A 15,068-nucleotide genomic window follows, 5' to 3' on the forward strand; every position below is an offset into this window, starting at 1 on the left:
CCAAAAAGGCCCACTACTTAAGAAGTGAGTACATGGTTGTACATAAAGCAAGTTTATTGTACAAAGTTCTGGGGGCAGTTAGATGGTGTTGGAGGACCAAACTAACCCAACTCTCAACAAACCACATCAGTTCACAGCTTTTATTCAGTTTTGCAACAGTTAAAACTATCCCAAAATACTTTAGTGCAATTCACCCCCTAACCATCATTGGACACAACCATCTTCAAAGAAATCCCATATTTGGCCAATTCCTACATTTTCATTGGCCAGGTTTATCTCAATAATTATCTGCAGATTACATTCATAACACACCTCTTCTTATGATTCGTCCGTAGTAAGTCATGACAACAACACATGGTTAAACATTGGTATTGAAAATATAATTCATTATTAGCAATAACAGACGTTTAAACCCTAATTCTTGATTTGCAAATGGCTCGCATGGACATTTCCTGTAATATGTGGAGGTTGGGTGAATGATTCCTCTTTGTTCGTGATGCTATCTCATTTCCCAGGTCACCGTTTCATTGAAACTTTCCAATCTACAAAACTCCCACTGTATCGCACAATTGAAACTCCTAAATAGCTTTAGGCACTAGCTTACCTCGCATTTTACTATTGACCAAAATAAATAACGAAACTTCTTCGGTCATGCTCTCAAACAGCATGAGATTATATCTAATATCTACAAGACTTATCGGACCATAAAAACCCCAAGGCTATTTCTGTAGCTGCTGACCACAAAGGTTATATTTACTAATTCACCTGCCATCTGAAAACTAGTTTAGAATTCAAAGTGCATTTTGCATGAGCTCCCCAATTACAGTGTTTTGATTCATTGTGAAAAGGCCACTTATATTGGGATTCACAAATTCCCCATGTATTCATATTAATGTACATGTATGTTTTTACATTTGGTGGATTTAGTACTTTATCTTTCTGCACATGTGCCAGTTAATATGTATCAGTTCTGAACAAAAAGTAACACTAAATGTAACATATTTCACCCACAATTAACTACACTCAATACATATGAAATTTCAACATCGCGCTTAGTTTGACGCACCCACGGTCATCAGTATGGTGCGTGCAACATGAACCCTTTGTAACGATGGGGACCCTTCCTGACCACCCCAACGCTGTCACCCATTATTCAGGATACTGGTCCTCTGCTCTGTAAATCAATGTGAAAAACCTTTTAAACCATTTTTGTTCCAAAAAAGCATTGTTGTTCCTGTAATTTTCATTAAATAAATAAATAGATACTAATCAGTGATTTTGTTGAAAATTATTGTTAAAATAACTTCATTCATTATTGAACCTCTCGTCTAGTAACAATTATATTAAATAACAAGTTAATTATATCTGTTGCTTAGGATGATGCACCATTAAGCTGGAGCCTCTGGAAACATGTGCGTCCTTTAAGCGTAAGACCTAGCATGAAACTAGTTTTAATACATTGATTCCCCATATGATGAAGCATCCTCAATGCCTTTTTCCCCATTCAAAGCCACACCTCAGCCCACTTCAATCACTCCCAATACATAAAGAGCATTGCCCCTGGCCACCAAATCTGCTCTACCGCCATTCCCCTGCTGGTTGCTTGGGAAATAGAAAAATGACTCTTCTGAAACTGGTGGCTATGTTTGTTGTTGTTTTTTTGTAGGAAAAATGCTACACAGCACTGGCGCAAAGCCATCTTCGCCAAACAAAAACCCATTAGCACCCAAGATGACTATAGTAAATAGTCTAGTTTCTTCAAGACTACACTATTACACTGCCTGCCATGTACCACATCCATTTATAAGTTCTGATAGGTCCAAATCTGGTTGCTGGACTGTTTTTAAACGTTGCCCCTGGGACCATGTGTCCCCTGACCTACATATGTTTCAATGGCTTCATGTGGCATACCCCTTGTTTTTGGCAAATTGATTTACCTGCTTCACAAATCTCAAGTTTTCGATGGGTCTGACTTGGGGAAGAACGTTTTCTTACAAGGTCACAAAAACTGAGAAATTCCTTGCCTGAAGCTATTAAAGTAAGTTATCCTCTTATAAATTCAAATATCATAGTGATGCAAAGCTGGCTTCACGCATACTACCACAACCTTAATACTCTTCACCCACTTTCTGTATTCTTGATTCTGCTACCGGGTGCCAAGATGCCCCAAGATGAACATTTGCACATTATAAGTAGAAATAAATAAAAATGTCTGAGTGATGGCAATGCATCTGGGGACAGGAAGGAAAGGGGTGGATGTCTGTTGGCTCATTGTAATGAGGATGATCCGCAGCCAGACCCCTTTTGAGCTAGCCCCTTGGTGGAAATGAAGGGGGACTTCTTCAGAGAACAGTTCTGTGGCACGTTTCCATACCAGATAGGCAAAATAATCCAGGAAGGGCGGATCCAGGAAAACTGCTGGATTTAGGCAGGACCCAGCAAGTAACAATCGGTGTTGGCAAATAGAGAGTAGGATAGGGAAGGGCAGAATCCTAGCAGTGATAAAGGAGACCAGATTATACCATCTTGTAGTAGTAGTGTAGGCAGGGCAGAGCAGGCAAGCCTTTAGAAGCGGAGTGGGATACAGGCGGCCTACTTGTACGATGTGGCCAGTTTAGCAATCATTGGCAGTGCTAATAGTTTGGGCTTTTGTGTAGGCATGGGAAAGGCCCTTGCCAGGCACCGCCGTAGTGACATTAACTACCCATTGTTGTTAGCAGGTGCAAAATGGTGCGAGTAGCTGGGCATCTAATAGCACTGCCTGGAAAAAGCTTAAAATGTATCCATAAGCCAAAAATGTGGGCTTTGCCAATGCTTGTTGTTCACAGGACTTCAGTGAAGGACACGCAGAGTGCTTATAAAGTGTCTGAAGGCAGGCCTGGTAAGGCATTTTGTTATTACACCAGTAGTGTGTTTACATATCCAATGAAGTCATTAACTCTCATAAGACTGGCAGGAACTTCGAGTGCAAAGTTTGATGGCAATGCTTGATTAAAGCGAGCTCAAAGAGTTCCCACTCTGAGGTATTTTGGGGAGGGCAGATGCAGGAATGGGTGGGAATGGCCATAGGAATTATGGCAGACAATGGGTGGGCAAACACCTACAGACTCTGTGTCCCACCTCATATGTCATTCCTCCCTATCTGTGCTCCAATGCAATAGTTGGGGATTATAGATGTCACAAGCGACACTTAATAGCCCAAACTAAAAATGATGTCTATCTGGGGCCAGGAGATATAGGAAGGATCCTCTGATGCTGTATGGGTGAAGCACATGGACTGCTGCAGGCCAACGCACACAGGCAGAGGTTACCCACACATGAACAGCCTAGCTAGGTTCCCGGCCGCCGGTGTCGTGAAATATATTCGCGCCTGCACGGACTCTCCCCCAGCGATTTCAATTCAGAATGAATTGTTCCCTGGAGACTTTACTTTGAAACAGAATCTTCGCGGGCGGGGGGTGGGATACTTTTGCGCCCCCTGTGAAATGAATTCCTAAATTCTCCCGGCAGAGAAAGTCTTCCCGGGGTAGACTTTGTTACGGGGGAGGTTTATTTCGTGGCACCGACTGTGGTTCTCCACGGGAACACGCAGATCACAACAACTTCCCGGGAAGCAGCACGCGCTCCTGTAGGGCCGGCTTCTGATGGCCGGGTGCCGCATCGGAGCTGGGGACTCCAGCGCAGATAAGCCACCAGCACCCAGGGGCCGAACACTACATGTCACGTCATGCTTCTTGGCAGCATTGTATAGCACAGCCATGTCAGTTGTTTATAGCATGACAAGGCATTCAGAGGAACTGCAGATATGTCAGCATTCAGACATCCACCCATGATTGTACACAGGATTTCAGCATGTACAATTAACCAATCTCGGTTTTGTTAAACATCTATTAGATAATGTTGTGAATTAAGATATGTTATACATGTTTGAGCACAGGCTTTGCAGACACTTGGCATTGTGAAATAAATCAAGGACCATACAAAGCATGCTCTTTTTTTGTGGGGTCGGTGGAGGGGCGGCTAGATTTCGAACGGAAGTCCGGTTTGACCTGAAAAGACAGCTGAAAAGTCCTGAACAAGAAAGAAAAACACGTTTTCAGAACAATGAACATTGATTTCCTTGGCCATTAATTTGAGTTGATTCGGTAACTGAAGAGTTAAACTGAAATGAAACAACAGCATCCAACCTACTCAATTATTGAACTTTTCCATACCCCCCATCAGCGACCCAAGCATTGAAAACAATCACCTGCTCAGCCAATCAATAATGCAATGGCATCTACCACTGCCACCGCCTTGCGCTGAAAAACAAAACAATTAGGCCCTTTGGGAGGCTGGGAGCCCACAAACTTACCAGGCTGTGCATAATTTTCACTCCATCTGGATTCACCGTGAGCGCCTCGTCGTACAGTTGCTTAGCCTCCTCCAAGCAGCCTTTCATCTCCGCGAGCTTCCCACGCATGTACAGCACGGCGTGTGATGTGGGGAAAAGGCTGGCGGCTTCTTGGATACAAAAGCCGGCTTCCCTCAGATGCTGCTGGTCCAGGAAAAGTTCAGCTGCAACAGAAAAATACCGCTTAATCCCAGGCGCTGCAAGGGAGCCTCTGGGGCGTGCACGTGACTGTCACTGTCCATGCAGCACAATGATCACTATGGCTTCGAAGCGCTTTCTGTAAGGATACGGCTACCATGCAAGTCTTTAAAGAACCAATTTACAGCGCAATGAACCCTGTTGCTTCAAAGCACTACCATGCATGTCTGGCTCTGTTACTCGCGTGTCGCACATTTAGACAACATAGAAGAAGAGCATGGAACATGAGGTACACCACCATCTGAAACCCTGGGAGGAGATGTAAAAAAGTCTGTACTGTTAAACCAAGGCGAGCTTGCAGCACTGCACCCCATTTGAATCTGAATGAATACGCAAGTCCCCTGGTCGGCAAACACGTGCTCCATTGGGGAGAACATGCCAGGGACTACATGATTGTGGAGCCTTCCATTACAGGGTGAGAAACCTGCAAACCCGAGACCCTGGGAGTGCGCACGACCCTCGCTATTCTTCACCTGCCCCACTCAGCCTAAGACTTTCGTATGCATTTAGGTTCTTCCATTTTCTTGGAGTCTCAGGGACTCCTTGCCGCATTTTGCCTGGGCCCCAAAAATCATAGGACTGACAATGTTGTGACCTCTATTGTGTGCTAGCATGTCCATGAGGGATGCTGCAGAGCTGTGGTGGCCCCTGCTTCTGAGGATCAGGTGCACCTATACATATGCTGCTGTGAATGGCAGTGAAAGTGTCCCCATGCCAAAGCAAACATGTGGCTATGCAAATCATCCATATACACCAACAATGCTATAGGCCAGTCATTGTTTTCTTTCGTAGGTTCCTTATTTACAGTTTTATGAAGAGTAGGCTAGGCCTTAGTAGGCATCAGGGTAGTAGGCAATGAAATTATATGATATGATATGGCATTTATAACGCGCCCATACACAAGTGTTTCACCTAAGGAATACCTGCAGGTCATCGGGGAAACAAAATCAGATCGATAGCTCCGTAGGACAGAGCGGGAGAGGTGGTTCACAAAGGTTCTAGGTCATTTGGTCGAATATAAATGGTCGACAGGACAAATGGTCGACACCAAAAGTTCGACAGGTCAAATGGTCAAATTTATTTTTTTTGTTTTTTCACATATTTTTTTTTGGGGGGGTCCCCCCAAACCCCTTTTTTTGCTAAAAAAACCTTTTTTTCCCTAAACAAAAACCTAAAAAATATATATATAAATAAATAAAAATTAGACCATTTGTCTGTCGACCATTTGTCTGTCGACCATTTGACTAGACACCGTTCACAAAGGGTGGTGGCGGAGATGGCCGCCACCGTGTAGCCTTGAAAAACACTTGTGGAACTGACACTGAGCTACGCGCACCACCTCTGCGCCGGGCAGGCTCTCTCTTGTGGAGTGGTGTGAGCACCGCCCAGCGTCATTTTCAAAAATGGACTTTCCCACTCTCTATGAGCCGAGGAAACTTCACTGTGTCCCCCACAGAAGGTAAGCAGTGCTCCTAGGCTAGCATCACATTGGCGGTGCAGGAAGGAAGGGACTATCCAGCCTGCTTCCACCCACAATGAGTCTGCAACTCCTTTTGGGATTCTGTGCACGTGGTGTGGGAGGAGAAATCCCGCCCAGGCAAAGAAATACCATAGGGGTGCACTCGTAGTTTGCCCCTGCTGCTGAACATCACATACACAGTCTTTTACAAAGGATAAAACACCACTTTTGGAAGTAAAAAGGCTGCATTCTATTATAGACTTTGCTAAAGCACTTATGACGGGGACCCAATAGTTATTTTACATCTTGCATCATCGGTTACCATAACCTTGACTCATAGCAGCCCTGCCGACCCGCAAGATGCCTGTTTGGCTGTCTGAGGTGACCCAGGGTTACTTGTAGAAAATCCAATGTCCAGTCGGACAGTTCATAGCCCAAGCATGGGCTAAAAATCCACCCAATGGGCAACCCGAGGGGCCACCCCCGCCTGCTTGGCCTATTGGATGCGAGTGGACCCCTCAACCCGCACGCCGGGTAGCAAATTCATGATTCTTGTTAGTTCAACATTTTTGGTCTCGGTCCGAACGTTTTATATAATCCATTGTGTAGGTCCCCGTCCCCAGGGCCATAAAATGCAATTTTAAATACACACATATCACGATTTAGCAACAACTGCTAGCAAAAAAAGAGGGTTGGGTGGGTGGGATAACTTCTCCTGCAGGGCCATGGCGGTGCCTCCATGATCAGGTCTTTTCTTGCAGGGTTGTGTGAGGACCAAACCTGGGATCCCAATATCCAGGTTGTGTAGGGTTCTCAAAAGGGGAAGAAACAGGAGCACACATCTCTTTTCCCTATTGCACACTTATCCACATGTGCTACCATTTGATTGTATGTCATTTCATTCAGTGTTTTTAATCCGATTGTGTGAGTGTTAGGCCCAGAGGAATGCAAAAGAGTAAAGGAGCTGTGTTGGATGTGGTGCCATCTTTGCCGACTAGTGCTGTGAGGTTTTCCAGAAAATGTTGGAACCGGATGGTGGTCTATGATGTTGTGGTGACACTGGTAGGAGAATTGCTTGGCTCTTTCATCACTGAGGGACTTCTGTCTGAAATGTCGAGGACAAATCGCCCAGGTGAAGGCTACGTTTCGTAGGAATCTTACTTACTGAATGGCTGCTTGCACCATGATTTGGAGGTGGACTTACATTTTCAAGGTGGGGCGGCAGGTGTCCAGAATGGGCTGGTCTGGTGTGGGCATTTTCTCCAGTGATGTGATAAATGGCTTTTGTTAGCTGATGACTGATAGCTCTTGTTTTGTAGATCAGTGATGAAGTCAGGTTCACAAGTAAGTGCACACATGGCTCGTAGCAGGTGAGGCCCTGCTTACTGGTCTTCCCTTTCTGCCATTTTTTGGTTACCATTCTTGTGAGGTTGCAGCTTCAGGAAATGCAGTGCATCAACAGATGCCTAGCTGTTCAGCTAGGCAAGGTAGTGCTTGAGTAGACACAGCAACAAATATAATGTGGGCTGTTTTGAAAAGAATCCAAGCTGGCAATGTTAACCAGTGCAGTAAATAGACACATTGCTTGCTTATTTTTGGTAATGTTCTTTCTGATGGAATAGCCCATCCTCCTGCAAAATCTGTGTTTAAAACATATACCCACCAACATCAGTCTTACTTTGGACATTTTTCAGCCACCCATGTGTGCACTGTGGTTCCTTGTCTGCTTTGCTTGGCGTGTTGGCACCCATGTCTCTGAATGTGGCAGCATGGTGGTACAAATGGAGGCAGCTGTGTCTGATGGACTCAGACAAGCCCCATGTCTCTCTCAAAAGCAGCTGTGCAAACACAGAGCTGTATAGGTTATGCACTGCTATCCATGAAAAGGGGTAGGTTGGTAGCTTAATGGGAAATACATGGGTCGAAGGACTAATCAGAAACAATATTACCAAAGGAAATTAGTAGTTTGATCTTATTATGAATTCTTTCCTCCTCATTTCAGAAAGCCATGCAAAGCAGTACAGAACATAGAGGAGAGCGCTGAACCATCTCAACTACACCAGGAAACTATGGTGCACCGCTCGACAAAAGAGGGCATCCTGACCTGACAAAGAATCCAGGCAGTAATGTTTAGCAAACATGTGCAGAGAAGCCCATGTAGCCACCTGTCACATGTGTCCAACAGAGACGCCCCTCAACAAGGCAAAACAGGGCAAAAGTAGCGGCCAGTCTTCCTACAGTTAACTTCCTAATCATCTCATTGAAAGTAAGAGCATATTGGAAGATCATGTCCTTTCCGTGCAAAATCCTATCTCCTAATGAGCACTCTCTCAGTGTAGACCTTAAGGTACTATTGGAGCTGAGGGGGGTGGTTCCTGGATTGAGGATATGCACAGACTTAGCTGAAATCTTCTAGAAGAAGTTGTACCTCGCCTGAAGAACGTTTTAACAATCCAGATAAAGTTAAACAGTCCCTGTATCTTTACGATTGGAGCTGTACTGTTGAGAACATGCATTCATATCCCTCTTTAAGGCATTTAGCAGGTGAACACAAAAAACTAAGAGTGTTGGCTCTGTTTCTCTCACTTTAGCCTTACAAAGGTACTCGATCAGTTTTCTTGCGATTTCCCTGGGGACTAATACTCACCAGGCAGATCTTGGTCAGGTATAAAGTGTTATCTCAAGATCAAGCTATATGTCTCTTCTGTATGAGGAGTGGTGAAATAGAAACACTGGAACACCTGGTCGTTTCTTGCCCATCCATCTAGGGTTTGCAGTGGAATTTTTGAGAAAGGTTTTAGAAATGCGTTTTTCTAGCCAGGGTGATTTATTTTGGAATACATGTTTGGCGGGTCGAACTAACTCTGTAGTAACTTCAGTCACTGGTTTTATTAAATCTCTCTGTAAATTGAATTACCTTTTCTTTTTTTCTCTCTTCTTATTTTTAACTGGTATTTCACTGGAATTGATCTGTTAAAGGATTACGAATTGTAATATTTTTTATGAATTGTGATTTATAATGAATTTTTTTGTGTAATCGACAGTTAAAGGTTAATGTGTTAACCAATAACAATACAAAAAAAACTCCTTACAGAATGGATCCTTAAGTCCCCAGGCGCCCCCTTGTTGTCCAGATTGTAGCATTGTGAAAAGCAAAGGAGTATCCACCTGGAAAGGGTCTGTTTAGCAACAGTCCTGCCAGCAAAACTGAGTAACAGCTGGGCAGCGTCCTAATGTCCCTTGTTTGAGAGGCATAGTAGCTGAGAGCCCCCTTGTGATCTAGGCAATGACATCTTACTTATATTTTAGATGGATGAGGCAGAGGGGAGAAGACACAAAGATGGATCTTCTACGAGAAGTGAAAGTCCGACAAAACCTCTGGGAGGGAGAATGGTTTCACCTTCAAAGTCACTTTCTCCTTGGAGAAGACAACTTTTGGAGGCTTGAGAGAAAGGGCTTGGAACTTACTCACATGCCTCACAGAAGTGATGGTGACCAGGAAAATCACCTTAAAGGGGGACAACCGCAAAGGTGCAAATGCAGTTACTCAAGCAGAGCTGTCATAAGAAACTTCTGAACAAGATTCAAATCCAATGCAGAAGAAATACATTGCTGTGGTGTAAACTGGTTTATTAATCACTCAAAAAACGGTATAAAGTGGGAATGGATAATGGAAACCCATACTCAGGTTTCCTTTTGAGGACCAAAATAGCAGTAACATACCCCTCTACAGTGTCAGTCCAAAGGCTCTGCTGGGCCATGGAAATCAGAAAATCCAGAACTGAAGAGTTCAGAAAGGACAATATCCTCATTACAAGTTTGGAGGTAGCCTTACCTGTAATAAAGGCAGGGCACCTCCAAACTTGCAAAAAAATCTGGCACCCGTGAATGGGCAATCACTGGGTCATTACGGCCCAGCCGGACCTGGTACTTGCCCACCCGCGGGTGCAGGAATGAGATGCACCCCATTCCCATAGGGCTCAAATGGGAATGGGGAAGTGGGATGCACCGGCACCGTTTATAACAGTGCTGGTGCATCCGACATGCTGTGCTCGCGGGTGCCTTTCATTCCGCCAGGTCAGACCTGGTGGAATGAAAGGCACCCAAGAGCACAACTCAGAGTTTGCCGGTCCGGATACAATGGTACCGGCAAGCTTACCGGACCGTTGTATCTGGACCGGCAAGCTCGTAATGAGGCCCAGTGTGTCTGTACCCTTCTCGCAGCACCAGGCAGAGAGTGTGTACCATCTGCAGGCATAGAATTTGTCAGCCAGCCAACTGGCAGAAAGAAGTATGTCCAAGAGGCCATTTGACAGGTTTCACTACTTGCACCTCAACCTCTCAGCAGACAAGCATGAAGGTTGAGGCATCACAGACATGGATAACCTGCCTCTGACAAGGACATAAGATCCACACTCACCGGGAGGATCCGTGAGGACAGATAACGCGCCCAACATTTCCAGATATGACCTCCTCCAGTCCAAGAACCTCCTCAGTTCCCTGAGGGCCAGTGGAGCGACAGGAATCAATGTGTCTCCCATAGCACCTTGTGGTGGAAATTCCTTGTCCAGAACAACTTTGCCTTTCTGTTGAAACTGGAAGTGGATTGGTCCACTTGCGAGTCTCTCCAGGAAGTAAAGACCTCATTAAGTACATCCTGATAGAGATAGCACTTTTAAAATTGAGCGCCTTCTCAAGGCATCCATGATGGCATTCTCCCTTTTAGCCAGATGGAGTGCCAAAATGGAGACGTTGTCCAGAACCCAGAACCACAGTTCCATTTCTTCCTTACAGAAAGGACGTGATGACACACCACCACTCTTTTTAGGCAATGCTTGGACCCTGTATTGTGTGTCAGGATCTGGCTTTCTTGCAAACAGGTGGCAATCTCACACCGCTTGCTGTGCTGTTGTGGTAATTCATGGCCCATGTGTAGTCCATCAGAATCTGTAAACACTCGGGTCTGCATGACGGCCCATACTTTGAGGAGGTTGATGTTTTCCCCCAGGCCTGCTGAGGACCATAGCATCATAAGATTGCTCAAGTATGCTCCTCAACTCTCCAGAGAGACAATCGTGGCTATTGTCAATTCTGGTCAAGATTGCTGAAAAGGCTCTCCCAAAGAAGGTTGTCTGGTAGGGTCCACCACAGTGGATCCTGTGACATTTTGCTCAAGAACCCCAAAATATTTGTCATGTTGTTCCAAAATGAGGACAATTAAAACCAATAAGCCACTCAAGCAATCTCATCATGAATGAGCCTCTGAAACCAGAAAGAAGCAGGAGGCCACAAGGCCAAGAAGGTGGAGGAAGGCAGAAATCAGAAACTGGCTTTGTGACTGGAAGTGTCAAACCATGTGATGGATGTTTTTATCCTTGGAAGGAAATGCCTTGACCAAGTGTGTGCCCAAGAGTTCCCTGATGAACAGGAATGTCTGGGATGGCTTAATGTGGGAAATCTGAGACAACTCCAACCTTTACAACAAATGACAAGGGTGGTGAAGGTGGGCAGACACTCAAGGGAGCGAGCTCGAATTGGATGGTCATCCATGTAATGTAGGGAATATGTGAATCCACTGCCTCAAGGGATGAGAGGCCCCCACAGCCAACAGCTTGGTGAAAATAATCAGTTTTGTGGCTAGGCCAAAGGAAAGAACAGCAAACTGGTAGTGGATGTTGCCAATCACAAAGTTAAGCTACGTTCTGTGCTTTGGATGGATAGGCACATGAAAGTAGACATCCTGAAGGATCAGGCACACCAATCAGTCCTGATGGCCAAGGCCTTAAAAAATATGTGCAAAGGTGGCCATCTTGAACTTGTCTTTGCTCAGGTACATGTTCAGCAGGCGCAGATCAAGGATAGTACACTGGACCCGTCCTCCTGCAGTACTAAAAAATTGTGGGAATACGACCCAAGGAGCACGTCAGGGAAAGACCTACAATGTACAGATTTAGGAGGTGGTTCTTCTCCACTTCAGGTCTTTCAGGGAAAGCCTGTCTCCATTGGAGAATGACCAAAGTCCATATTAAAAGGTTTTAGACCGGGCTGGCCACCAGGGGGCGCGTGCATGGAGACATCCTTCATGTGAGCTCCACGCCTGGGTCTGTTAACGTGGACTGAGCCCCCACCTCGAGAACCCCCCCCCCAGTCTATCAACCACTAAAATTGTGAAGTGGGAAAAGTGAACAAAAGGCTCCCACCAATCCCCTCTCAACCCTGGCCTAGAGGATCACGGCCCAGACACCCGCCACGAGAGGAGTTTGCCCATCTACCAGACGACCAAATACCCTGGTACAGGAACATACGGATGTGCCCACTCACGTGCCCACCCGCCTGCCCACCAGCCTGCCCTGCACATGCCGACACCTGCGGCATGGATGGACTCGACTGAACCATCCAGCACCAAATCAACACATCGTTAGAGATGCCATGATGACCTAGCCAACGGTCAGCACACCCGTGCAAACATACACACCGGACACTCCCACACCAATCCACACGAAGAACATACTCAGTGCTATGACGTAGGCGACGGACACACCCACGGACATGCATCTTTATTATTTTCCACATAGGCTTTTCAAAATGCAGAAACGCAAGAAGCACAATGAACTCATCTAAAAAGGCTTGCTCACGCTTCTCCTAAACCCATGTATCATAATGAGAAATATAACGAAGACACGATACTGGGGATAGAGCAATATGATACCATAACCTAAAGCGCTCTGTATCAAACGGTTCCACCTATGCACCAGGCCCAAGTAGGCCGCAAGCAAAAGCTTCCATGAACATTGAATGAGCAAGAGTTCGGTTGCTGACCCTGCAGAATGAGCCCAGCGAAAGCAGACAGTCAAGGGCACAACGTTGCAAACTCTCATAGCGCAAGCCGACGCCAAGGTCACACCTGCAAGATAAGCCAGGCACACAGTGAGAAATGCAATATTAATTGTGCAGAATTCTGCCTCAACCACGGTCCCACCTCACGTGACCAAGCCGAACCTGATAGGGTGCCAAGCCCAGGAGGAAGAAGGCGCCTGGATCCCCCGTCTCAAGACACAGGCAGATACAATTAAGTGACTCAATGGACATCTGCGGCGGTGGGAGTAGTCGGCCTTCCTGCTTATGAATAAATCCTCACATTGTCTGCACATACCCATAGTGAAACATTGTTGCAAATGACAGGTGCACCGCAAGCTGGGAACAGCGATGGTCCCAGACTGGGGGGCTCGCGGGTGGACCAATCAGAACATGGGGCCCTTATCACTGACGCCATTAACATTGACCAATCCTCAGGGGTCTTCATGTAACAATTTTTATGTATCAAACTGAAGGGACAACCCAAGTATACCACCTGACTGACCCTTAACCACTAACAACGTTCTCTATACGTATGCTATACTAACCCTACCACTCGGGGAACCAATCCAGAGTGGCGATAGGTTTTTTGCTAACTTTCTCAGGTGACGCAAGTAGCGCGTCATACTAAGGTAAAAAGGGCCTGCGAGCCCCACGATGTTGAGAGAGTGTCAGGATGGACGCGTACGATCCTTGACCCATCCCTGCCGTTTTGTTTAATAAACAGCAGAATCACCTTGCTTCTTGCGTGTGCCTCATACTCTATCTCTTTTGGGATATACGGGAGGAGTTGGGGCCTCCCTGCCCGGAGGTCCGCGGACAGCCCAGCCGACCCCGGGAGAATTTCCCCCCGATAAGTTGGAGGCACTGCTGAGATCTGTTTAAGGTCCGCTTTTATTTTATTTTTCCAAGTACTCCCGTTGCGGGGAGGCCCGGCGGCGCGGCCCCCTCTGCCGCTGCCCCCTTTTTGAGGACTACAGGACCATCGCGGAACTGCGAGAAGACCGGACAGCGCAATCCGGATATTGGCCCTCGGGAGCCGGTTGAGAAGTATCCCGCCCGCGGTTGGCGAGTGTCCAGACGTAGTCCAGACGAGGGGAGGTGGCGAGCCGCTTGGAGGGGTGCACGCAGTTGAGCGGCCCCGCATCAAGAGAACTTGGTGAGTACGCCACGGCCAACAAGCAATGTGAAATTATGAGGGAGGGGGGAGGAATTGAATACGGGAGGTATTGCACAGGTGCGAGGCGAAGGTTTGATAATTTAGTGTTGGCAATGAAATGAATGGTAGCCGGACGAGTGCGAGAGCAGTCCGCTACGTTACGGGAGAGAAGGGGGCAGAGCACGAAAACATCACGTGCGGCCGCTCATAGAAACTGATTGGCCTAGGTCGCGACCATGTGTAAGGATGTGTGTGTGCGTGGTTTCCTACGATTTGGCAATTATTGATCAATGAGTAGATGAGGATCCCTATTGATCGAGCAGGAAACTCGATAGATAGATAGATGACGTTTCCCTGTAGGCGGTAGCTAGGTAGTTGCCCAATACGGAAGATAATTGGCTGGTTAAGCCCTCCTGTCGAGGGGCGTATCACACGCGAGGCGACGCAGCGTGCGCAGTCCGATTATATTATTGATTACCTTGTTCCAGGAGTGACAGGAAGACAGCTGTGGGGTTAGCGGGGGTAGATTGCAAGTGTATTTTGGACTTAAAGAATATATGAAGAACTTACCAGTAGTTTGAAGAGATCGGTGACGTCACCAGCAGGGCTTTCATAGGACATCTCGAGAACCAGGCATCTTTATTTTTGAGTGGCGGGGAGAAGAGCTGTGTTAAGGGCGTGGAAACGGAGGTAAACGGTAATGAGTTGATCGGGGGAAGGCGAAAAGGGGGACGTGGCTGCGCACGGAGAACGCCGGCCACGGCAAGTGTAGAAGAGGGAGGAGGAGCAAGTGAAAGTAGGACGGCAGTATAAGAACGTCACAAGGGGCACGCAGCCGCAGGGGGCTACCTGCGCCTCGGCCGCAGGGGGTCGTAAGGGTGTTGTATAAAGGAAGAAACGAAAGAAAAGAATATACAAATGTAAATACTATATTTTACTAATTTTTCCTTAGCGGACTATCGCAAGTCCCCAAACTTACGGGGCCAGGTAAAGATATAAGGCTG

At 46.4% G+C, this 15,068-nt stretch overlaps 1 protein-coding gene across 1 annotated transcript in view; it reads right to left on the minus strand.

Moving 5' to 3' along the window:
• Positions 1-15,068, minus strand: part of TTC7A (tetratricopeptide repeat domain 7A) — a 2,220,458-nt gene that overhangs the window by 127,286 nt on the left and 2,078,104 nt on the right. The window contains exon 19 of the mRNA XM_069608425.1: positions 4,355-4,557. Within this exon, the coding sequence (XP_069464526.1) occupies positions 4,355-4,557 (203 nt within the window). The remainder of the gene's footprint in view (positions 1-4,354; positions 4,558-15,068) is intronic.

Source organism: Ambystoma mexicanum, chromosome 4q (assembly GCF_040938575.1).
Source record: "Ambystoma mexicanum isolate Mex_15411 chromosome 4q, UKY_AmexF1_1, whole genome shotgun sequence".
Classification (NCBI taxonomy): Eukaryota; Metazoa; Chordata; class Amphibia; order Caudata; family Ambystomatidae; genus Ambystoma; species Ambystoma mexicanum.